The sequence below is a fragment of the Octopus bimaculoides genome, chromosome 2 (genome assembly GCF_001194135.2).
Source record: "Octopus bimaculoides isolate UCB-OBI-ISO-001 chromosome 2, ASM119413v2, whole genome shotgun sequence".
Taxonomy (NCBI): domain Eukaryota; kingdom Metazoa; phylum Mollusca; class Cephalopoda; order Octopoda; family Octopodidae; genus Octopus; species Octopus bimaculoides.
Genome location: NC_068982.1, coordinates 84016410 through 84043434, shown reverse-complemented (window position 1 = coordinate 84043434; position 27025 = coordinate 84016410). Strand labels below are relative to the sequence as shown.

General features: G+C 37.0%; 2 protein-coding genes across 3 annotated transcripts in view; one reads left to right on the top strand and one right to left on the bottom strand.

Moving 5' to 3' along the window:
- LOC106873769 (nuclear receptor-binding factor 2-like) overlaps window positions 1-2175 on the top strand; it is a 91865-nt gene extending 89690 nt beyond the window's left edge. For both annotated transcript variants that reach the window (XM_052978385.1, XM_052978386.1), the window contains exon 3: window positions 1232-2175. In XM_052978385.1, the coding sequence (XP_052834345.1) occupies window positions 1232-1911 (680 nt within the window). In that variant the 3' untranslated portion in view covers window positions 1912-2175. The remainder of the gene's footprint in view (window positions 1-1231) is intronic.
- A 10473-nt stretch (window positions 2176-12648) lies between these two features.
- Window positions 12649-27025, bottom strand: part of LOC106882811 (uncharacterized) — a 78592-nt gene continuing 64215 nt past the window's right edge. The window contains exons 4-7 of the mRNA XM_052978387.1: window positions 23959-24020; window positions 20995-21064; window positions 20554-20622; window positions 12649-13487 (exon numbers count right to left, since the gene is read on the bottom strand). Of these exons, the coding sequence (XP_052834347.1) occupies window positions 13314-13487; window positions 20554-20622; window positions 20995-21064; window positions 23959-24020 (375 nt within the window). The 3' untranslated portion in view covers window positions 12649-13313. The remainder of the gene's footprint in view (window positions 13488-20553; window positions 20623-20994; window positions 21065-23958; window positions 24021-27025) is intronic.

The following is a 27025-nucleotide window of genomic DNA, read 5'->3' as shown; positions in this document are numbered from 1 at the left end:
TATATATATACATTCATGTATATATATACATACATGTATATATATATATATATATGTGTGTGTGTATATATGAAAGGTAGACTGTATGATGCATGTGTGCAAACTGCCATGTACACGGCAGTGAAACATAAGCCATGACTACTGAGGACATCCGTAGGCTTGAAAGAAATGAAGCTAGTATGATCCACTGGATGTGTAATGTCAGTGTGCATACACGACAGAGTACTCTCAGAAAAAAGTTCGACACAAGAAGCATCAAATGTGGTGTGCAAGAGAGACGACTGTGCTGGCATGGTCATGTGTTACGTATGGATGAGGACAGCTGTGTGAGCAAGTGCTATACCCTAACTGTGGAAGGAACCTACAAAAGAAGTAGGCCCAGGAATACATGGGATGAGATGGTGAAGCATGACCTTCGAACACCGGGCCTCACAGAGGCAATGACAGGAGACTGAGATATGCTGTGATTGAGAAGACCTGGCAACTAAAGTGAAATCACAGCCATGGCCGATGTTAGTGTTGCATGTCCGGCCCATTTATGAGTACCCTTGATGCATTGGGCTATATGATATGCTTGAGAAGACCTGTTGAATGTAGTAAAACCAAAATTGTAGCTGTGGCCAGCGCTCCTTGACTGACTCCTGTTCCAGTGGCATGTAAAATGCATCATCCAAACCTGGTCGATGCGAGTGTCCCCTGAGTGGCACCCATGCTGGTGGCATGTATAAAACACCATCAGAACGTGATCGATGCCAGGTCCTCCTAACTGGCTCGCGTGTCGGTGGCACATAAAAAGTACCCACTACACTCTTGGAATGGTTGGCGTTTGGAAGGCATCCAGCTGTAGAAACATTGCCAGTTTTTATCTAAGATGTTAAGAATGGAATGTCTAAGTCATGCTAGCTTAATGTTAAGTTCAGGGTTGTGTGAGAGAGGATGGAGTGGGTTATCATGGTAGTAAGTGAGAAACCTAGAATAGGAGAAGAAGGGGGAGAGTAAGAGGAAGAAGAGAAGACTGATGATGATGGTGATATTGCTATTACACTAATTAAATATCTTTTACAGTTTTGTTTAAAACTACCTCACAGTGCTTTGTTGTATTGCAATTTATGATAGAAAATAATTTATGCAATACAGTACAATTGAAGTTCTAACTACATCCATGTCCATATATACTTACCTTTCTGTCTGTTTTTTACTTATGAATTTATTTTTATGGCTTATTTTGCAGAGTGTGTATTAGAGGCTATGTCTGAAGTAAATTCGGAACAAGCAAAAGATTCACTCCAACTACAGCATCGTCACCATAATCGACAACAAGAAATAATTCGACAAAAAGAAAAGAATGTCCAGCAAGAAGAATTAAAGAAATCAGATCCTTCTCATTCAGCTACTTCAGGATTACCTCAGAGTACACCAAATAGTCCAAAAGCAGATTTTGAACCCCGTATTGTCACTCTTTATCGTACTATTGAAGAAAATGATTCTTTAATTCAGTATCTCATAAGTCGAAACCAGTCTCATGCACCTAAAAACTTAGATACTTTATCTGATAGTATAAATTTTCGCATTCATGCTCCAGCACAACCTGTTATGACCAAAATGCCAAAAGATGACAAACAAGTTATTGAAGAACTGCAAATTCAAAATGAGGATCTCCGCAAGCATATTTTATTACTATTAAAAGAAGTGGAAAATTACCAATCCTTACAAAAAAGTTACCAAGAAGAAAATGAACTGTTACGTCTTAAAATTGAAAACCTGGAAAAAAAGCTTGAAATTAAATCCAAGAAAACAACTGCCAATGAGTATCAAACTTATGTTGATGAAGTACTTACTCCACTGGAAACTCCACAGTTTAATTATAAAGATATGACATTAAGAACTTTATGTAACTCCCAGCCTTTATAGCTCTATTTTAGCAATAGGCATGTCCAGTTCTGCTGTTGAATGATGACTTTTTAAAAAATTTATTTCTGATTTAATCTAAATGTAATCATTACTGATTGTCAAAATTTCATTAAAATATTTTTGTTCAGATGTTGAAACAGATGGGCATCAACCTCAAATTTGTGCATATGCCATTTATTAACAGATAAAATGATGACAAATAGAAAACAAAATATATTGTTTTCCCTTTTTATTTATAATAAAATAAATAACATCTATAACCTTTACAGCTACCTGAAATTAATATTTGTTATGAAGAAATTTGTTTAATTACTTCTTCAATAACTGGTTTGGGGAAAAATGAATGCATGATTTTTTGACTGGTCCAATTGTAAATTTTGTCATGAAAATTTCTTTGTGTTTTGTATCCTTAGTCTATGTTAGAGAGCATTATAGGTTTACATAGATATCTTACATTATAAGATGTATGTCATGGGACTTAGTGGGGTGGTTATACTTCTATAAAACTTATTTAAACAGGCCTTCACTCTTTCTTGCACTTCATCTTCAGCTCATTAATAGATAAAAAGGAAATAAGATGTACAAAGTAAACTCATTTTGTGATGTTAAGAACTAGTATAAATATTTGAGAATAAATCAAAGTAAATCATATCTCTTCATCAGAATTGCATGTCTACATAATCAAGATAACACTTGGCTCCTTCCACTTTTTTTATGAATAGGTAACATAAGAACTGTAACTAAATAGACTATTGCTGAATTCTAGTACACAACCTCAGAACAAATTCAGTTGTATTGGATAGCATTACACTAAATTCAACTAAACACAGCTTCTATCACAAGGGATGAGGAATTTCATAATAATTCATTTATTTTTTTAATATCTAATTAGTATAATTCCCGACTCATAAGCTGCAGCAAATGATAAAATACACTAGTAAGGTATATTTTGGAAAAAAGTTTTTACTGATTTATGAACATTACTATCCATGAATTATTTTGAAAAAATATCTCATTTAAAACAAGATAGTGTGCATTTACATGCTTGGCTATGTTTGCTACAAATTCACCAGTTTGTTTCCATTTCTACATAGATGTTTCAGATGTATACCAAGTGTCAGCTATCAATCTATAATAGAATAAAAGTATAAACAGGAAAACAACTGGCATCAGGTTAACTTATGAAATCTATATCTTTAAACATGATGGCTGAGTTGTTACATGAGCACGAAAGGAAGTAATAAGGTATGCAGAGTTTCTTACAGCTGTTTCAAGAATCTTTTCTACTCTAGGCACAAGGCCCAAAATTTTGGGGAAGGGGGCCAATTGATTAGATTGACCCCCAGTACGCAACTGGTACTTAATTTATTGATCTCAAAAGGATGAAAGGCAAAGTCGACCTTGGTGGAATTTGAACTCAGAACATAAAAGACAGATGAAATACTGCTAAGCATTTCACCTGGCATGCAAACTTTCTGCCAGTTTGCTGCCTTACAGTTGTTTCAAGAATAAATGTGCACATGGTGCAAAACAAATGGTAGCTGTTCTTATAGCAGCAATCAATTCCAGCATCAGAGGGCAAATGAGATATAACATTGGAAAGAGAATGAGGTAGAACCTTAGTAGAGAACTTTGGTTTACTGAGGAAGGTTAAGAGGCAGAGAAAATAAGGTCATACTAATAGACAGAAACTAACACTCACACCAAGGGACAGATATATAAATTTCTAGAGTTAGGGTAGAAAAAGTTATAAATCATCTGACTACAATTGGGTTCAGATATCATTCAGTGCACTTGAGGTATGTGTAATAACCAGAATAAAGAAATTATCCATTGTAACAATAAGGAGATAATATTTAATCGCAAGTTTAATGAAGGGTATGCATATGTTTAGGTGTGTGTGTGTGTGTGTAGAAGTTGTAAATGAGTGAAAACAGAGAGATCCTGAATTTTGTACCTTAGCAGATAATATCCAAAACTAGAGAATATTATCATCACCATTTAATGACCATTTTCCATGCTGACTTGGGTTGGACAATTTGACAGGAGCTGGCAAAATCAGGTGTTGTACCTGGTTTCATAGTCCATTTTGGCCCGGTTTCTGCAGATGGATAACCTTTCTAATGCCAACCACTTTACAGAGTGTGCTGGGTCCTTTTGGATGTAATGTAATTCCAGTCAGAATAGATACTGAAATTAAAAATTATGGATTATGGAATTGTACAGTGTTCAAGAAAGTGATAAATTTAGAATAGGGTTTAGTGAATGAAGATGTCAGATAGGTATACTGAAAGATAATCATAGTGAGAGATGAGTTAGGTGGACTAGAGGGATTAATTTAAGTTGAGTTAATTAGGCATTAGAGGTACATTTATTTTATGTTGGTGAGACTTTTATAGAGATTCTCAGTACTACATATAGGTTTGTGATATAGGTTAAGTTAATAGTTGTAAGAGGTACATCTACTTTATGTGGTTGAAACGTGTGTTAAAAGAGTCAATATACTATGTTTAGATTTGTGATAAAAGTTGAATTAAATTAAATCAGCATATGATGTATATCCGTTTTTATGTGAGTGAGACTTGTGTTGAGAGATTCAAAGTTCTACATTTAGATTTGTGATAAAATTGGAATGTTTTGAAGAATCTGTGGATATGTGTGGTAAACACCTCATTCTGTCTATTTAATAACAGGATTTGTTTACATTCTTTCAAGCATAACCAACATGGGGTATTTTCGCCCTAGTATGGAACATCAAATCAAGTAATATTATATGATACACTGATGGTCCATCAGATTCATTTCCCTCATACTGTAGAATATTGTCAGTGTTATACACACCATTAATTATTGGTAGAAGTAGTATTATTATTCACTGTCTTTTTCTCAGTAAGGTTATCTTGGTTATCCATAGTCCCATCTCCATTTTTATTAATCATTTTGTGGTGGTTATTAATTTGTTACACTGTGATTATGTAGCGCATAAATTATGGTGTAGTGTATGCAGGTTGAAGGGTATTGTATATTTATGAGTTTTGCCAAATACGTGCTTTCCTTTCAGGTACATGACGCTGCTGTCCCCCATCCCAGGGTCTTGCAGGCCTACACCTTCCATACCCTCAGAGTTGGCACACTTAATGTTGGCACATTGAAAGGTAGGTCTGGTGAGATTGTTGAGAGGCTTGAATGGAGATGTGTAGATTGTTGCTGCATCCAGGAAGTAAGCTGGAGAGGAAGTTCTGCTAGGTTCCTCACAGGCAAAGAACATAGGTATAAGATTTTCTGGGTAGGGAACACTGACTGGGTCGGGGGCGTGGGTATACTTCTTGCAGAGAAATGGGTTAATAAGGTAGTCAAGGTAGTCAGAGTCTGTGATAAAATACTTAGGATTAGATTAGTGCTGCAGTTAGCTTGGCTTATGCCCCTCAGTCAGGGTTACCTGATGAACAGAAAGACTGATTTTATGACACCCTCTTGCAGACTACCTCATTGACGAATAACAGGGACCTTCTCTTTGTGGCTGGTGACTTCAATGAGCATACTGGACAACATGTAGGGGGCTTCCATGGCGTACATGGTGGCTATAGTTTTGGTTCCTGCAATGAGGAGGGAACCAGGCTGCTAGAATTCTGTGATGTAAATGATCTTATGGTTTGTAGTACTAACTTCAGGAAACCTGCTCGTCACCTGTTCACTTATCAGTCTGGTAGACACACTAATCAATTTGACTACATCCTCACCAGGAAACGGGAAAGATGGCTACTTATAAATGCCAAAACCTTCCCAGGTGAAGAATGCACCCCACAACATAGATTAGTAGTTAGTGACTTCAGGATCAGGGCTAAATGGATGCCTAGAAGATGACCAACATAGAGAAAATGGGTCTAGAAGCTTAAGGATCCACTGAATGGACAGAGATTTAAAGACTTATTACTTGAAGCTTTTGCTGAAATAGAGGTGGAAAACAACTGGAGGTTCCTATGGGACAACCTGTTGAGGGATACTGACCAGATCTATTGCTGGTGCAAAGTCCCCTCTTGACCCAAGGCAACAAGGTGATGGAACGATGTAGTTGACAAGACCATTAGGGAAAAGAAACAGGCATGGAAGGACTGGAAGAACAGTGGTAGCAGGGAATTGTATCAGGTTGCCAGAAGGGAAGCTAGGAGACAGATTTACTTAGAGGGGAAGCACATAAAAAAAAAATTTGCCAGTGTTCTGCATCGTGAGGACCAAAGACTTGAAGTGTTTTGTGTAGCAAGACAGTGTGTAAGAGAGAATCGTGATGTCATAGGAGAGAAATGTGTCTGCATGGGTGATGGCTCACTTGCATTTAATGATGCTGCAAACAGAGAGACTTGGAGATGCCACTATGAAAAGTTGCTAAATGAGAAGAATGAATGGGAGAAACAGAGTCTGCTGAATGTCAACCCAAATGAACGACCAGCTACCTGAATTGACAGTACCTTGGTAGATACAGCAATTAAGGGTATGAAGACAGGGAAGGCCCCTGGCCCATCAGGAATCACTGCAGAGATGCTTAAAATATCAGGTGGTGTCAGCTATAGTCTAGTCACCCGTATAGTCAACCAGGTGATAGCAGCATGATAGTCAACTGCTACAAAGGTAAAGGTGATGCATTAGATACAAATTAGTTGTTGGATCAGGTAATGAAAGTCATGGAGAGGATCATTAGCCCAACTAACAAGGGAGAGAGTTAGTTTAGATGAGATGCAATTTGGGGTTGTGCCACGGGAAAGCATCACTGATGCTATATTTCTGGTAAGACAGCTACAAGAGAAATACCTAGCCAAAGATAAACCTCTGTACCTGGCTTTAGTTGACATGGAGAAAGCCTTTAACAGGGTCCCCCAATCACTTATCTGGTGGTCAATGCAGAAACTAGGGATAGTGAGAGCTGTACAAAGCCATGTACAGAGATGCTGTCAGTAAGGTGAGGGTTGGCAACGAGTATAGTGAAGAATTCTTAATAAGTAGGAAGGTAGACAAATCAGAAATCCCTTCAGGTAGATGGCCCTGCTCAATCTGTAGAAAAGGTGTAAGATATACCCGGTGAAAGCTATGGACACATAAGTGATGCAGCAATATCAAAGGAAGGCTAACTGGGAAGATAACACTGAAAATGTGCAGGAAACAACTTCCATCACATGCCAGCGAGAAAAACTAGAAGTAGTTGATAGCTTCCATTACCATTACCAAGTCAGTAGGGGGGGATGCTCTGAGAGTATAGCTGCTAGAATAAGAACAGTCTGGGCAAACTTCAGAGAGCTCCACCTCTGCTGGTGACAAATGGCCTCTTGCTCAGAGTAAAAGGTAGACTGTATGACACATGTTTGCAAACAGCCATGTTACATGGCAGTGAAACATGGGCCGTGACTGCTGAGAACATGCGTAAGCTTGCAAGAAAGGAAACTAGTATGCTCTGCTGGATGTGAAATGTCAGTGTGCACACATGACAGAGTGTAAGAGAAAAGTTGGACATAAGAAGCATCAGATGTGGTGTGCAAGAGAGATGACTGTGCTGGTATGGTCATGTGTTGTATATGGATGAGGACAGATGTGTGAAAAAGTGTCACCCCCTAGCGGTAGAGGGAACCTGTAGAAGAGGTAGATCCTGGAAGACCTGGGATGAGGTGGTGAAGCACGACCTTTGAATGTTGGGCCTCACGGAGACGATAACAAATGACTGAGATATGCTGTGCATGAGAAGACCTGGCAAGCCAAGTGAGACCGTAACTGTGGCCTATGCCAGTGCAGCATAATCAGCCCATTTAAGAGTACCCTTCAGTCACTAGACAATAAACTGTGCTTGCTAAGACCTGTTGAGTCAAGTGAAGTCATTGTTGCAGCTGATGCCAGTACCGCCTGACTGGCACCCATGCTAGTGGCACGTAAAAAATACCATTTGAGCGTGGTTGATGCCTGTACCGCCTGACTGGTCCTCGTGTCGGTGGCATGTAAAAAGTACCCACTACACTCTCAGAGTGGTTGGCATTAAGAAGGACATCCAGCTGTTGAAACTTTGCCAGATCAGTCAACTTTGCAGCCTCAGTCAAACCATCCAACCAATGCAAGCATGGAAAGTTAAACGACAATGATGATGATTAATTTGTTACACGGGTTATCTGTAAGGCTATTATTACTAGTTCTATTATTATGACTACTATTACTCTCCTGTGCCAGAGCACATAAAATGCACCCAACACTCTGTAAAGTGGTTGGCATTAGGAAGGGCATCAAGCCAAATCAAGCTGGAACCTGGTACAGCTCTGATCAAACAACCCATCCCATGTTAGCATGGAAAACAGATGTAGAAATTATGATGATGGTTATTATTGTTGTTGTTTTTGTTATTCTTGCTATAGTTGTTAATATTATTATTATTATTATTGCTATTATTGGAGTTACTGCTTTCATTATCCATCATATTAAGCTGGGTGGTGCAGCTGGTGCCAGTTACACATGGCTTCTTACATACTAGACCACTCAGCACCCCCTCTCCCTACCCATTACGTCATATTGCCGCCTTTTATGACTTGCTACATAAGCCCTTCATCAGAAAAATTGTCAATTTTGCGAAAAAAGAATAATCATAATACATATGTATTTCAATACAATGTTTGAATTAATACTTTTAGCAAGCCAAATATATAAATTTACAAAGAATCCACAAATTTACAATGTTAAAGAAATGAAAATAACTGCTCATCACGGTTTTACAATAACAACAGCCTTCTTGTAAAGTTTATTAAATTGTTCAATCTAATTTCTCTGGAAAAAAATTACAAAACTTTTTTTTTATAAACAAAAAATTCTAGGAATATAAAAGTTCATGAGGAATATATTCAAGCAAACTGAGAAAGTTTTTTTTTCTACTTTACATAAATTATTTCATCCTGGTATTGGAGCTTCATTAAAATTCGATTTTGTTTGGCCTGGTATGAATAAGGATATTTGTTCTTGGGTTCAATTGTATAAGCAGTGCCAAAAAGCAAAAGTAAATCATCACATTAAAGCACCATTAGGTACTTTTGCAAATCCTGATGCCAGATTCCAACACATTCATATTGACATAGTTGGACCATTGCCTCCTGTGGAAGGTATTATTTATTTGTTAACATGCATAGATCTTTTTCGCAATGGCCAGAAGCTTATCCAATCAAAGACATATCTGCAGTAACTATAGCAAGAACTTTATTTACCAGTTGGATGTCTAGATTAGATTCAGCATACCCAACACATTGACGACAGATTGTGGAAGACAATTTGAGTCTACACTTTTCACAGAATTCAACAAATTGTTGGGAATTCATAGAATTCGTACAACTTCACATCAAGCACAATCTAACGGCATGATAGAAAGGTTTCATAGGCAGTTGAAATCTTCCTTAAGAACTTATTCTGATTCTAGCAATTGGTTAGAAGTTTTACCAGTGAACTTTTGTATGGAACATTAACTCTACTTGGTCAAATGTTTGAAGAAACCAATTCTTTCAATGGAGATATTAACAATTATGTAACCCGACTCAAGAGATTTCTTTCTGATGTTCCTTCTTTTACAAGTAAATTACAAAATATTAAAAGTTTTGTTCCTTCTGATATTAATTCTTGGATTCATGTATTTGTACGTAATGATGTCAGTCATCATTCACTGAATTATAACTATAGTGGACCTTTTAAAGTTTTGTCAATTAAAGATAAAGGCAGTTGAAATCTATTATTGTTTATTTCTTCAGCGTTCTTCAACTTGTTAATAAAATGTTGTGTAACGAAACTGTCATCTATTTTCAATTGAAAATTTTATATATTTTTCACAAGTGTCAATACTTTTATGATGTGGCAGTTTATCTATTTGATCACAGAGGGGTCACCACTTTTTATAGACGGTTTGGAGAGTGTTTGTGTACCACTACTTATGTAATGGTTTTTCTATCTTATTTTTTATGTTTCCTATTTGGAAAAAGATAATAAATATATTTTACTTTTGAAGTAGGAATCTATATTGATAAACACATCACTTATAACTTATAAGTGTTATCATTATACATAAATCCTGACTCTAGCTACATAAACGCTATAGCAAGAAATATATACTCTGAAACACTAACCGCTATAAAAAAAAAATACACTGTTTCATAATTGCAGAAATAAATTTCATTAACAAATTGAAGAACGTGAAGAAAGAGAAGATAATTACTAAATTAATTTATTTATGTACATTTAACATTTACAGTACAATTGTAAAGTAAAATCATTTTGTCGTAGAGAGTTACGACTTAAAATTCACACTAGCTAATCCTTCATACTAACTACTAGAGTTCACAACAATTCAAATAAGTCTTGTTGGATTTAAGTAATTTTTGTCATCTTGCACATTATCATCTTTGTTGAAACTGTATTCCCCATACTGCATTGATTGTGTATCCATAGATGTATTTCTTTGTAACAAAATCCTTTGTTTCTTCTTCTTGTTTTCTTTTAAAACAACTTTTCCTATTTTCTTCATTCACATATCATTTCTACAGTTGGTGGTGGTCTATACTATCACTCATTTATCTAGCTGCTGAGTTATTTGAAATAGTCAACATGCAGTTTATGTCTTTTCTGATCAGTTACCATTGTGTAGTATTGTAGAGTCTCTGCTGAAGAACTAAATTGACAGTTAGCAGAAGCATCTACATGTCTGCGAAGAGCATGTGAGGCATCAATATGGCATTCTCTTGCAAGTGACAGTAACCACATGTAAATTGCTTACTAATATCCATCAATACATAACAAAACTAATAAATATGGTAATCAGAGTACTGGAATATAGTTATATGTCAATTGTAACAAAAGTTTATATTATAAAACTGGTGGTCGAGTGAGGACTGACCCTGGTTGCCAAATGCCACTTTACAGCCTGACCTTTTAGTGCTGTTTTCAGGAAAAATGAGTTGTATGAGCTGAGAAATACTGGAAACAACATGAATATTTTTTATTTAAAAGTTTGCAGAAAAAATAATTACTTTTAGGTTATCTACCATGGGAATTGAAAAATCCAGCAATTTGGACTCTCATTTTCCTTTTACTTGCAGAGTGGCAGGCCCTTCAGTACCAGTGAGCTCGATGCTGTTAATGCTGTTTAAACTGATATAGGAAAGATATGAATGGGTAGGAAATTCCAGAAGACCTGTGTTCTGGGAATAACGGATTGGGTATAGTGGTATAGTGGTTAGTGTAGGGAAAGGGTGATGAGAGGTGGAGAGATAAGTGGGAAACCAACCAGCTTTAAGGAGCAGAAGCCATTATAGTAGCTACAAAAGAAATGGTTCTCCTGTGGGCCAGACGCTGGAATATGTGTTTGTTAGTGATGATGTGCCACTGTTCTGAATAGCTTTTTTTAAGTCTTTTACTAATTGATTCTGTTTTAAGATCCCGTAATTTTAAGCAGCTGTATTATTGTTTTCCTCTGTTTATATTTGCCATAGGTACAGGCAGGGCTGTGTGGTTAAGGAGCTTGCTTTGCAACCACGTAATTTTTGATTCAGTCTCACTGCATGGTACCCTGGGTAAGTGTCTCCCCCAGCTGACCAATACTTTGTTAGTGAATTTGCTAGACAGATGTTCATTGTAAATGTGTGTGTGTGTTTGTCCCCAACCATTGCTTGACAACCAGTGTTGGTTTGTTTATATCCCCATAACTTAGAGGTTTGGCAAAGACACTGATAGCATAAGACTCAGATTTTAAAATGGGGGTCAATGTGTTTGACTAAAAACACTTCAAGGTGTCCCAGCACAGGCAAGTTCATTGACTGAAATAAGTATAAGATAAAAAGATAGGCTGGTGGTCACTAAGAAATCTTGAGGTTGATGAATAGTTTGTGAGAGGCATGTAAGCCATATATAGGGGTACTGTCAACAAAGCATTGGTAATAAGATCAGTGATCAATTTAGTGTGCAACCAGATATCAACCAGAGCTTAGCTCTCAATCTCTTTCCATTTATTATAGTTACCCAGACTATAACACAAAGGTTCAAGTCTGTTGTTGGCATCTCCTTTATTTCAGTGATTTAATTCTCTTAGTCATATAAGTCAAAGAATTACAGGAAAAGTTCCAAACATAGATGCAGTGTTTAAAATCAAGACACATAAAAGTTAATGAAAGTCTTAGAAAATAAGACAGAACACTACAATCACCGGGGAAGTAGCAATGCCCAGTATGCAGAAAGTCAACAGGTACCAATTCTATATCAATAATGGGTCGAAAAAGGATTTCATATATAATAGATGTTCAGAAGCAAGCAAACCCAAGAACTGAAATCTTTCAATTCCCCAAAAACCTTGCTAAAAATAATTGATAGCCTCTGTTACCAAGTTGACCTCTCCAAGTAAAGGGCTTGTATATGGTGTGTAATATTACATAGTAGCAAGACATGGGGGTTGAATGTTGGAGTTATGCAAAAGCTGGAAAGCAATGGATATGCATACAAGAGAGATGACTGCATATGCAAAATGGGTGAAAAGTGCAAGAATAGAGAGATATGAGAAGAAGTGATGAGATCTGATCTCAGGCCTGACAGAAGACTACAACAAATAGTGATACACCAGTAGGGAAAAGTGAATGTAAAAAGATGCCTACAGGAATTTTAAAAGTTCCTTTTGGAACAGTGAATTACCTGAAAAAAATTTATAATCATGGAAAGTCAAGAAAAAATAATTTTCATTGAAAAATGTAGTTTTTAAAATAGTAATTGATTAAATTTTATTAAAACTTGCTGGCATTTTGAGAAGTTTAACCTATATAGTAGAATTTCCTTGAATCTATATCATTATCATCCACACCTAAGTCAATAAATGTTTCTGTTGCTTTTCACAACAATTTACATAACTGAATAAGTTATCTCATATGCCAATGTTCAATATTTGTTTATTTTATTCCGTGTCATTGATTTGGCTAACTTGTTATGAATATGTAAGGTACTAGATACTTTAAATAGCTTTCCATATGTTAATGTAATTTCATAGACCATCCATTTTTATTTTCTTAAATAAGTCCAGAGCTTTTCTAATATGATGAACTTTTGTTAGAACTGTATTAATTTTCCAGTGTAGATGTGCTTACTAGTAATTAAGCCAGTAAGACATTAATCATCAATAAACCCCAAAAGTAAGCAATAGTTAGTTCCATAGTTTTTTTTCTTTAAGGAATACCATAAATATACTAATTATTTAAACTTTTTGATGTATTCATTTATTACTGTTTCATTTATTTCTATTTAAAAAGTATTTCAGATATTTTAGTATTAAGTAAAGTGTGATACCTGATTAGATAAGTCAATACTGAGGATATGATAAAAATGTTTATAGACATGAACACTGTGAAACATCTCTGATTTGGTTATTTTTCTTCTTGCATACATTTTTCAAGAACAGCTTCCCAGTTTTGTACGTATGTATAAGGTATCAACAGCTTTGACTCATATTCATTTGATATACTATGATAAAAATAATGATAAATAAGCTCTTCTAAAGAGCTGAATTCAATTCCTTTTTTAAGATAATATTTTGGTTTCTGCAAAAAGAAAAAAGAAATACATTTTAGATGTCAGCACTGAAACTCCACAAGCTTTTTGCTGTTAATTATTATTTTGGAAGAAGACAGGTATTGCCCTAACCTGTTAGATACAATCTCTCTAGGTTAAAATAAGCAAGAATATATAAGGTTGATGCTCCAATTATGGAGTTTAAAATGTTGGTAATTTATGATTGAAATGCAGAATTTCTACAGTACATCAGTGAGAGTAAGTTGGCAAGTGACTTCATACCAATCTGTCTGGTGACATTTTTTGCAGTATTTAAACGTGGGTTTCATATGTATTTTGTAAATAGTTACTTAGTTTGGGGAGCTGAAGTATTTTCTGGCTCTGAAGTGATACTGTAGCAGCCTTAGGATTCTAGTCACATATTCATGTTTATGAGTGAGTGGTGTACTGAATTGTTTCTTTTATAGGTGCAGAAATTTAGGAAAGTAGATTATTGATGTATAGGGGGATGAATGTTAGGGGCCGTACCAAACCTGGAAGCACTTCAAAGGTGACAAAATGTGGGTCAAAGTACTATGATGTAATTGTACAGAAATTTCTGACCCAAAAGACAACAGATAGATGAATCACATAGGCAAATAGTCTAACTAGGAGATTTGCATATCAAACACAGTAGAAAGCTTTGCTGATAACAGGTATTTATTTTCACTAAATATATTGAGAGTGAGAAGCCCACAAGTGAGTGAAACAGAGGACAGTCTGCTGTAGATTTCACTTAACAGAAACCATAATTCCACAGGATATCCTGGAAAAAGAGGTGGATGCCTAATCCACTGAAAACATAATCCCTTCCTATTGAACTCTCTGCAACTGATTGAATATCATTAGTTCTATGCTGATTAACAATGGCAACAAATGCACTTGAGTTAAGATGTATCAAAAGTAGCACAGTAGGTGGCTGAAACCATCCTCTAGGTATGTCCCTCTATACACCTCACACAATTAAAGGACATAATCCTAACTTCCAAGGTTGTTCATGCACAAAAATTTGGGCAAAAAAAAAAAAAGAGACCTGCAGAAAATCATTCAGCATCACCAATGAGAATTTTAGTCACTTCCACAATGCTTACAGAATACCTATCAGGAAAACAGGGTGCTTTGTGTATTGATGATGCAAGCTGATTTACAAGTTAACTCTGTAAAGTAGCATACCTGTAGATGAAGCCAGTTTTGATGGTGTCCCTTCCATTACTATCAAACAGTGTCTGTTAGAATTTTACAACCATCTATTTATTCCATTTTGCAGAAATGTGTGACTGTATCTCATCTGTAACAAGGTCGAGTTCTCTGATTCTATTAACTCTCACCTAATTACCCTTATTTCAAATTTCACATCCAACTCTCACCCAATTACCATTCACAGAGGTAAACAATCATCATCAACCATGAGTACCTCCTAGCTAAGTTACCTATGTGAAGACTCTACACTATGATCTGGTGCCTTCTCAAAGCTTCGCCACAACCGCCCAGCAGCAGAGGCAATAAAACAAAAGTTTCTTATCAGTCTGCTTCAATGCAATGTGTATTAATTATAGCCCCCACCTTTAACCCACACTCCTTTGCAAATCACACTCTTCTTTTACATTTTTTATATAGGTATTATCCACATGCAGCATAGACACTTCATGCCATACATACTTGAGCAGAGATCTTGTCCCAAATAGAACATAATTTGGGTTTCTTCACCGGCACAAAGTAAACAATCATGCAACATTATGCTTGAACTGCACACAAGTGAGACAGTCAAAATCACAACTGCTAGGCCTCACAATTCTAATTACACACACTCTCTCTCTCTCCAACTCAACTTTTCCAATCATCCCTCTCTAGATTCAATAAACACTTCTCAATACTTCCTCTCTAGAAACATACAGAATTCTTTCTCTTCTAATATATAGCACAAAAATGACAAAAAAGAAACAAAGTTTTTCTCATCTTCTCTCTCTCTCTCCTTTTTTCTCTTTCTCTCCCCTACTTACCAGCACACTCAAACCCTTCAGTATTACTGCAAATGAAGTTAGCAATAATGATAGAGTGCTACTAAATGCTTTACAGTATTGTCCATCCATACGTCAGTATTATTGTCTTCATTGGGTTGAAAGACTATTTAAATCAAATTTTATGAATCAATCAATAATAATGATATGGTAGGGTTTTCAGCATTGCAATGGATTTAGAAGAGCTCCTGCAGTTTCTGTGTGGGGCAAAGCATCTCTGATATTTATTTCACCTATTTCACAGTATTATAAAAAAAAAGTCAACTGATTTACATTCACAATCAGATGCATTCATCAGTGCATGATTAACTCAATTGACCGGTGCATTCTCAAGCTATATTTATGAGAAGAATTCAGTTCAAGATAACAAAATATTAGTTATACAGAGATATACTATTGCACTTCTACACAGCACTTATTCCTAGCTAGATGGACTAAAGGCTAGTGCAAATTATAATTACTATTATTATTTGTTAATTTAATTTATCTATGTACCCACACAGTATCATTTATTTCATGCCATATGTTATAGTAAACTTAAGAAATCCTATGTTCAATTCAATTCTCTCTCACTTTAATGCTCATTATAATCATCATTATTGTTATTCATTCATTTATTTATCTATTTTTGTCACAAAGTTTGACTTACTCCATACTGTATGTTATAGTTATAGCTATAGTTAATTTAAGAAGGCAAATGTTCTGTTTTACTCTATAGTGTTCTCTATGATTATTATTGTTATTCATTTAGCGATATGTTATAGCAAAGTTAAGAAATCCAATTGTTCAGTTCTGTTTACTCTCGCTCTAAATCTCAAAAATTCCATCTCTTTATGTTTTGCTATCTTATCCAAATGACCCACTGTTTCCTCGACCAGCCCTAATTCTGGAAAATGTCATCACTCTCCACCTCTCTCTGTTTTGTTAACCACTTACTTTTCCCATGTTGATTGTTAATCAGTAACTCGCTTTGTCTGTGGCTATGCCACATCAGCTTTTGCTAGGGAAGAAGGCTGCCACAGTCCTTTGCCATTTGCTTTGTACCCTCCCATCTCACTCCTGCCACCTATACTGGAAGTCTTTATCCTCTGACCTCTACTGAATGTCTTTCTCCTGAGCACCTCAAATAGCTTACTATATGGAGCACCTTCCAACCTCCTTTCCCCCTCCATCCCTACCTAGTGTCTATCTACTGTTGAATATAGTGATTATGAAGTGAATAAAATGATGGTGTTGAAGGCTATTTGTATGTTTATGAAATCTGTCAAATGCAAGCTTTTTTTTCATATGCATAATGCTGCTGTTCCCGATCCCAGGGTCTTGCCAGCCCACAACTTCCATACCCTCAGAGCTGGCACACTTAATGATGGCACATTGAAAGGTAGGTCTGGTGAGATTGTTGAGAGGCTTGAATGGAGATGTGTCGATTGGTGCTGCATCCAAGAAGTCAAGAAATAAGGTGGAGATGAAGTTCTGCTAGGTTTCTCACAGGCAAAGAACATAGGTATGAAATTTTCTGGGTAGGGAACACTGATGGGGTTGCAGGCGTGGGTATACTCCTTGTGGAGAAATGGGTTAATAAGGTAAATTGAGGAAATGAGAGTCTGTGATAGAATACTTAAGCTTAGACTAGTGCTGCAACATGGATTAGTAACCATTATCTCGGCCTAGGCCCCTCAGCCAGGGCTACCCGATGAACAGAAAGATCGATTTTATGACACCCTCTTGCAGACTACTTCATCAACAAATGACAGAGACCTCTCTGTGGCTGGCGGTTTCAACGGGCATGTTGGACAATATCCAAAGAGCTTCCATGGTGTACATGGTGGCAATGGATTTGGTTCCCACAATGAGCAGGGAACCAGGCTCCTGGAGTTCTGTGATGCAAATGATCTTATGGTTTGTAATACTAACTTCAGGAAACCTGCCCGTCACCTGTTCACTTACCAGTCTGGTGGGCACACAAGTCAGATTGACTACATCCTCGCCAGGAAACAGGAAAGATGGCTACTTATAAATGCCTAAACCTTCCCAGGTGAAGAATGCACACTACAACATAGCTTAGTAGTTAGTGACTTCGGGATCAGAGCTAAATGGATGCCCAGAAGACAACCAGCATGAAAAAGAAGGGTCTGGAAGCTTAAGGATCCATTGAATGGACAGAGATTTAGAGATATATTACTTGAAGCTTTTGACAAAAAAGAGGAGGATATAGCATCACATAATGTGGAGGACAACTGGAGGTTCCTACAGGACAACCTGTTGAGGGCTACTAACCAGATCTATTGCTGGCGCAAAGTTCCCTCTTGACCTAAGGTAACGTGGTTGTGGAACAATGTAGATGACAGGGCCATTAAGGAAAAGAAATAGGCATGGAAGGACTGGAAGTGTGCTGGTAGCACAGAACTGCATCAGACTGCCAGAAGGGAAGCTAGGAGACAGGTTTACTTAGCCAGAGGGGAAGCAGATAAGAAAAAAATTGCCAATGTTCTGCATCGTGAAGAATAGAGACTTGAAATGTTTCATATTGCAAGACAGTGTGTGTGAGAGAATCGTGATGTCGTAGGAGGGAAATGTGTTCGCATGGATGATGGCTCACCTACATTTAATGATGCTGCAAACAGAGACTTGGAGACACCACTATGAAATGTTGCTAAACGAGGAGAATGAATGGGAGAAACAGAGTCTGCTGAATGTCGACCCAACAGAGGGAACAGCTATTCAAATTGACAGTACCTTGGTAGATAAAGCAATTAAAGGTATGGAGACAGGGAAAGACTCTGGCCCAACAGGAATCACTGCTGAGATGCTTAAAATATCTGGCAGTGTAGGCTATAGTCTAGTCACCCATGTAGTCAACCAGGTGATACATGAAGGAGTCATATCCAATGACTAGTGTAGTAGCATGATAGTCAACTGCTACAAAGGTAAAGGTGATGCATTAGATATAAATAATTACAGAGGTATCAAATTGTTGGATCAGGTGATGAAAGTCACGGAGAGGGTGATAGCCCAACTAATTAGGGAGAGAGTTAGTTTAGATGAGATGCAGTTTGGAGTTGTGCCAGGGAAAAGTGTCACTGATGCTGTATTTCTGGTAAGACACCTGCAGGAGAAATTCCTAGCCAAAGATAAACCTCTGTACTTGACTTTCATTGACATGGAGAAAGCCTTTAACAGGGTCCTCCAATCACTTATCTAGTGGTCAATGTGGAAACTAGGGATAGATGAATAGTTAGTGAGAGCTGTACAAGCCATGTACAGGGATACTGTCAGTAAGGTGAGGGTTGGCAATGAGCATAGTGAAGAATTCTGGATAGAAGGGGTTCACCAAGGATCAGTCCTCAGTCCCCTCTTATTCATCATAGTTCTCCAGACAATAACAGAGGAATTCAAGACAGGATGTCCCCTGGGAGCTCCTCTATGCTGATGACCTGGCTGTAATTGCTGAGTCACTACTAGAGATAGAGAAGTTTAGGGTGTTGAAGCAAGGTCTGTAATCGAAGGGCCTTACAGTCAATCTAGCAAAAACTACTTAATAAGTAGGAAGGCAGACAAATCACAAATCCCTTCAGGTAGATGGCCCTGCTCAATCTGTAGAAAGGTGTAGGTAGAAACTCCATAAGATGTACCTGTTGTAAGCTATGGACACATAAGAGGGGCAGCAATATCTAAGGAAGGTTAACCAGGAAGACACATTTTGTGTGTAACAGATGCACAGGGGCAATAGACACCAAAGATGTACAGAAAACAGATTCCATCACATGCTAGGGAGAAAAACTAGAAGTAGGTGATAGCTTTCGTTACCTAGGTGACCAAGTCAGTGGCAGAGGTAGATGCTAGACTAGGAATAGTCTGGGCAAACTTCAGAATGCTCCTACCTCTGCTGGTAACAAAGGGCTTCTCACAGAGAGTGAAAGGTAGACTGTTTGATGCATGTGTGTGAACAACCATGCTACATGGCAGTGAAATATGGGCCATGACTGCTGAGAACATGCATATGCTTGAAAGAAATGAAGCCAGTGTGCTCCACTGGATGTGCAATGTCAGTGTGCATACACAACAGAGTGTAAACGCCCTGAGAGAAAAGTTGGACATAAAAAGCATCAAATGTGTGCAAGAGAAATGACTGCGTTGGTATGGTCATGTGTTGCATATGGATGAGAACAGCTGTGTGAAGAAGTGTCACACCATAACAGTGGAGGGCACCTGTGGAAGAGGTAGACCCAGGAAGACATGGGATGAGGTGGTGAAGCACAACTTTTGAATGTTGGGTCTCACAGAGGCAATGACAAGCAACCAAGACCTTTGGAGATATGCTGTGCTTAAGAAGACCTGGCAAGCCAAGTGAAATTGTAGCCATGGCCAATGTCAGAGTCGCATAACTGGCCCATTTATCGTTGGGCAATATGCTATGTTTGAGAAGACCTGTTGGGCCAAGCGAAATCATAGTCATGGTTGATGCCAGTGCTGCCTGACTAGCACCTGTGTCACTGGCACGTAAAAAGTACCATCCAAGTGTGGCCGATGCCAGTGCTGCCTGAATGACACCTATGCCTATGGCATGTTAAAAACACTATCTGAGCAAGGTCGATGCCAGTGCTACTTGATTAGCTCCCATGCTGGTGGCACATAAAAAACACCATTCGAGCGTAGTTGATGCCAGTGTCACTTGGCTGGCACCCATGCTGGTGGCCTGTAAAAAGCACCATTCAAGCATGATCCATGCCAGTGCCATCTGACTGGCTCCCATGCCAGTGGCAGGTAAAAAGCACCTACTACACTCTTGGAGTGGTTGATGTTATGAAAGGTATCCAGCAGTAGAAAACTTGCCAGATTAGACTGAAGCCTGGTGCAGCCTCCTGGCATGCCAGTCCTCAGTCAAACCATCCAATCCATGCCAGCATGGAAAGCGGACATTAAATGATGATGATGTGAGATGCTGAAGATGAGACACAAAGTACCTCTTCAATTATCTAACTGACAATGTATGAGTTTAAATAAAGATAAACCTCTAAAACATAAATATTCAACTTACTGGAGTATCTTCATAAAAGATTTGATACTTTTGAGTTCTTTTTAATTCAGCACAGTAAACAAGTAAGGTCTAGGGAAAAAAAGGAAACATTGAAAGTACCATGATGATTGTCATTGCAATTTACCTTAATTCTTACTTTCTATCTTAGCACATGTTATAGACTGAATACCGTAGTATCATACAAAGTTATAAAAAATTTGAACACTGTATATGTTCTTTAATATGACTAACAGCTAAAGCAAAGAATCCTTCAACTATTGTACAACGATTGGAACTATCAAGTGAAAATTAGTCTCTTCTTGAAGGCTAATGTCCTCATTGAAAATCAATGAATCCAAAATAATTAAAAGTTTAAACAATTTTAATGTCAATATAAAAAGGAAACAAATAATCTGAAAGGAATTACGTGTTTCATACAGAACAAAAGAAATAGTGGATTACCTTGGGGGCTACTTTATTTTCACTCTCTCTAACCATGTAAGCTCCAGATTCCTCAAGTGCAGTCAACAACCTGTATTAGTATAATAAAATTAACAAAGAAAATAACTGCAGAACTTGCCTGTCAGACAATTAAAGTTTTCTTCACTATATCCCTAAGAATGTACCATATTAGATCAGTTCATCTCATTTAAGAAAAGTCAATATCTGGCTCACCAAATTTCTGTATTCTTTCTTTCTCTAGCTTTTATAGATACTTTAACAGACAGAAGCTTTCAGAATTTCTGGGCATGGCTGTGTGATAAGAAGTTTGCTTCCCAACCACATGGTTCCAGATTCAGTCCCACTGTGTAGCACCTTGGACAAGTGTTTTTCACTAAAGTCTTGGGCTAGCCAAAGCCTTGTGAATGAATTCAGTAGACAGAAACTGAAAGAAGTCTGTCTTATATATAGACCAACAGAATAACTGCCAAACTTAAAAAAAAAGTACTGGGGTTGATTTGCTTGACTAAAATTCTTCAAGGTGGTGCTCCAGCATGATGACAGTCTAATAACTGAAGCAAATAAACAATAAAAGAAATAGCTATTTGAAAAGGTATTTTGATTCTTATCAACAATATTGTGTTACTTTCCTTAAACATTGCCCTGAATACAATATGTAGTCCTTTCCAAGGACACTCGGCTCTCTAGTGTATTCTTGCAAAACACTAACCTCAAATTCTTCAGTTTTGTAGTAACTCCAGTATCTTACTCAGTCTTCTATTGGATGTACATCAGGCCAACAACTGCAACTCCTCAGACACAATAGTAATGAAGGAGCACCTATGCAATCACCCAGTATATTAGAATAAGCTAAATCTCCTTCATGTTTGCTTGATAAACGCTACACAACAATAAATACTAATAATGTATTGCTCTTAACTGTAATCAAAAACATTAGTAATTCAGATTTACATATACTATTATCATTTATTTATGAAATTCTTTTGAGGAACATAGAACTGATAGAGCTTGTAAAAGATTTAGAAATTTAAATTACAATTTAAAAGAATTTGGGTTCAGAAATACAGTGATTGTTCATATTAAATCCACTGCATGAAACTAAATCAAATACAAGTAAACATGGTCCTGTAGTGAAACCTCTCTCTTGGGCATTCAATTACAAATGATAACGAAGCGGCTAACATCTAGCCTTCGGCTGCCTTGGACCCTTGCATCTACCACCCTGATTGGTTCTTATTTGCGCGGCAATTGTCTACAGTTCTGTTTCGCGCCAGGGTGCATACCATCCAATCGTGGCCTTCTAATAAGGTCACGTGAAAGAGTGTTTTTCTACTGTTCCGGTGAGCCCCTGTTCATCTATAAATAAGCCTGTTTGAACCACGCCAGTGTGTCTTCGATTTCAGATCTCTCACAATTCTGGTTGCTGACCACACACAGAACACACCAACCAGTCAGTTTCCAGCGACGACGTCATCACTGCCAATGTACTGTCTACCACAATGTCGTCACCAGCAACACCACCACCAGAGTACACGCTAACAACAACAACCACGGTTTTCATCTCGACACCGTTTGAGTGGATTGTTTCCACCACAAAGTTTAACAGCCAGAACCAACCTGTGAGAATCTTCTGTACCAGGTAACTGGTCGCAGCATCGACGCTCAACTTCACACACAACATGTGGCACTACAGCTCTGCTCCTCGGCCACAACTTCTTGAGTATAGACATTCAACTGTGTAACTCTTATACGAACTAGTACTCTCACATATTGTACACACACTCTTGCTTATACAACTCCGTCATTCATATTGTTGTATACATACTCTTGTTTGGGTTTAAAAGTTCAAAGTGGACTAAACCTTTCATATCCCACCAAACAACACCTTACATAGGTGAAGACCTTCTTTAGCCTAGTGTGCCGGTGTTTCTCCTTTCTCTACTCATTGTCTTTGGCACTTGACATTTTTATAGAGAACCTATTTCTTGACACCAGTCACTATTCGGTCCAAAAAAGACTCATTTGTGAGATGTGACAGCAAAGAAGAGCACAATTCATTCTCTGTGTATGATTAGACTTGTAAAGTTTGTGAAGAACCCATTGACTCAATTTGTTGACTTTCCTGGTGGCATGCAGGTGTCAATGAATGGTTGAATGACAAAATCCAAGCTTCTCTGCTAGTTCCTCAACAGTTATGATGGGATTTTGTTCCACCAGGGTTTGCTCTACAGGTCTTCCAGGACGAGGCTCATCTTCTAGGCTGTAGTTTCCAGCTCAGAATTTCTGGTGCCACTGTTGACACTGGCTTACACTTATTGTCCAATCCCCATATACTGCATTAATATTCCTTGCACTTTCCATTGCATTGTTGCCTTTATTGAACTCATAAAGCAAAATATGATGAATATGTTCCTTGTTACTTCCATTATAGCTTTGAAAAAATAATTGTTAAATCAAACTGCAATCTTCAAAATTTGCACTAAGAATAAGTACAAAGTAAGCAAGCTGATGCAGTTAGTTTATCTTATCTCCCTTCGACTTTCCATTGCATTGTTGCCTTTATTGAACTCATAAAGCAAAATATACCGAATATGCTCCTTTGCCACTTCCATTATAACTTTGAAAAAATAACTGTTAAAATTGAATTGCACTCTTAAAAACTTGCACTAAGAATAAGCAGAAGGTAAAATTACTACCTGCTTTTATAGCAAGTTGATGCAGGTAGTTTATCCTGTCCCCACTCCGATTTTTAGTTCATACAATTGAAAAAACTGCATTATTTATGGGATGACCCAATACTTTATTTTGTATGGTTCCAGCATACTCTCATATACTTTGAATTTGATGTAAGTATGTTTACTTTAATAATTTTAGATATATAGTATATCTTAATAAACACAGCAAATTGGTTGATGAAATGGCTATCTTTTCTCATTATACTTATAGTAAATACATTATACTTACTTCATAGAAACTTCTTTGGGGCCATTGAAATCAGAAGCTTTCCAATAATCATCAACCATAGCCTGTCAGAAGCAAACAAAATAAATAACAGTAAATTTGGTGTATTTTTTATGTTACATGATTTGAAGAAAGGCTGAATAGGAAATAAATTATATACTGATGCTTTAAATTTATCTAACTTTTCATCTTCTCACCAAACAGCAAAATGAAATCATCTTTTAAATTCTATACCAGATATGAAAAAGTTAACAAAATCTAACTATTGCCATTTATAATTCTTGATCAGTGGGAAGTGCTTATGATAGTTGTTACCCTGAAATAAAGTTAATGCCTCGTGGAGAGGGGGTAACATTATTTTACTTCTATTTTTCCATACTAGGCAAATCTGATTATTTTTAGACATTTAATACTTTGCAGCAGTATTAGTGTTATATTGATATGATGGCTCTTGCCACCTACACACTTGCTGTCACAACAATTACAATAACAACAGTAACAACTGAAATAAATAATATTTGTCTTTATTTTTCGTTATCAGTACCATTATTCTTCTTCTCTATATTGCATTTAAAAATAGAGAGAGGGGGGGTTCTTTCTTTTATTAATAACATTAATAAATGTTGGGTAAAAATGGAGATGAAACCTGCTCATGTACTACTAAAACAGTGACTGTTCCCTATTTCTATTGCAACATATTTTCCAATCCAACATTTTCATTGATTAAAAACACAACACAACGCACACTTCAAAAAAGCATTATATATATATATATATATATATATATATACACACACACACACACACATATACAGGCATACTTCACCCTACATTGTTAATTGGTTCCAGGAGTCACAACTTAAGTCGAATTAACTTGTCTTTAGGCTAGGCTAGGCTAGGCTGAATCTAGATGGCTGTGGATCATCAACATCAACAGCTGACTCTGGCTGTTCTTGTTGTTCGATGTGCTTAAAAAACCAGTTGAGAGTTTCTTGAACTGTCTTCTTTTCCTCAAGGATTACATTATAAGGAGCAAAAGTTTCATGACAAGCCCCCGTAATCTTGGAAAAGCGTTGAACATTTGAATCCATATCCTCGAACATATTCTTTTTCGATATATGCAAAAAATTCTCTTTTTTTTTTTCTTTTGGTAAAGTGACGTGGCTCAAGTTCAACTTCCTCTTCTTTATTTTGCTACTCGTGAAGCTCTATCAAATCCCCATGTGTCAGGGGCTGTTTGCCTTTTTAAGATAAATCTGTGAAATTCTTCTCCTCCAAATTCATTTCCAGTTCTTTGCTTATAGTCAATTTATCGATGTATCTATCTGTCTCTTTATCTATTTTAATATCTACTTTTATAACTACTTATATATTAATAAACTTCTTATATATCCTTATCCTTAAGCGTAAAGACACATGGTTTAGTGGTTATGGTATTTGGCTCCTAATAATAAGGTTGTGAGTTTGATTCATGGTGGTGTGCTGTCCTTGAGGAAGACACTATATTACATAATGCTCTAGTCCACTCAGCTGGCAAAAATGAGTAGTACCTGTATTTCAGAGTGCCAACATATTCACATTCTGTGTCATGCTGAATCTTTCTGAGAACTATGCCTGAAGACTGCTCAGCAATTTGCTCCTTAATTTCACAAGCAGATTGTTCCATTGATTGGATCAACTGGAACCCTTGTTGTCATATCCAATGGAAGTGCCATATGTCCTTAAACTTTTATATCTATAAACTTAATATATTCATAAACTTGCGTGTCCATAAACTTATATATCTATAAACTTTTGAAACTATTATATCCAGAAACCTATTACAGAAAATTAAACCTCCTTATACTTCCTATTACTAGCTTTTATTGTATTTTATCTTATTTTGTTTTACTTTATTTTCTTTCATCTTCCTCCTTTACCTTTCCTACAAATGGCATTAAGTTGTTATCTTACAATATAAATGACTGATACAGAAAGATAGAGTGTAACTAGAAACTTTATTAGCACAATAATCATTTTGGTTTCATTCTGAACAGCTCCCTAGTGGGTGTAAGATGATGTAATGACATCAGATGCAACATCAGGTGATGTAACATGCTTCAAAAGTTACCAGATTTACATTTTCTTTTTGCTCCAATTTATATGTTGGCAGTGAGTCACTAGTAGTTCAGACACATTTTGGTTAAGTGATGATGTAGTCAGGAAGAAAATTAAAAAATAAAAACATAAAGAATCTAATGTAAATAAGGATAGGGTGTGTGTGTGTTTATAGTTGTGGTCAAGAAGTGACCACAACTAATAAAAAATTGAAATAAAAGTAAAATACAAAGAATCTAATGTAAATGGAGGGTGAATGTGTGGAGGGGGTATTTATGGCATTGGATTGAACAGCTTTAGTGTGTGGAGGACTTTGATGGCTGACTGTGGCAGCCAAGCACAACAATGTGGTCAAGAATTTGGTAGGGGTGTTATTCCAATCTTTAGACTTGGTGGCTGACTATACCAAACACACACACAGACACACACTCACAGATATATGTACACACATGTGCACATGTATATATATATTCGCCATGGTTGATTGCTAGCCACTAAACCTTTTTTATTTTCTCTCTCTGCTTATTTCTGCCTTCTTTTCTGTTGAAAAGCGTAGGCTCGAAACGTAAAAGAATTTCTCGCTTCCTGAGCATTAAACTAATTTGTTGTTTACATACCCATCTTCATCTTTTGCTTTGTTTTTGTGTAAATTCCAACTATACATACACACATGCACTCATCACCCCCATGCATATAGGGGGTTCCTATAAGGTTGTTATCCACCCCTGATTGGAACTCTCCCGTATGACATGTACGCATGCTCAGTGACTTGCTTTAACTTCCGCAGACTAACGACTCACATACTGTACTGACAGGTTAATATGTCTCCGAAGAAATCATGCAAATACTGCTGTATATGCAGCCACTATAGAGGGAAGAATGTAGATGGCAAAGTTATTTCACTACATAGATATCCTGCAAACGTAGCTATTCGTCGTATTTGGCTTCAGAGATCGAGACTTGTGAGGAAAGA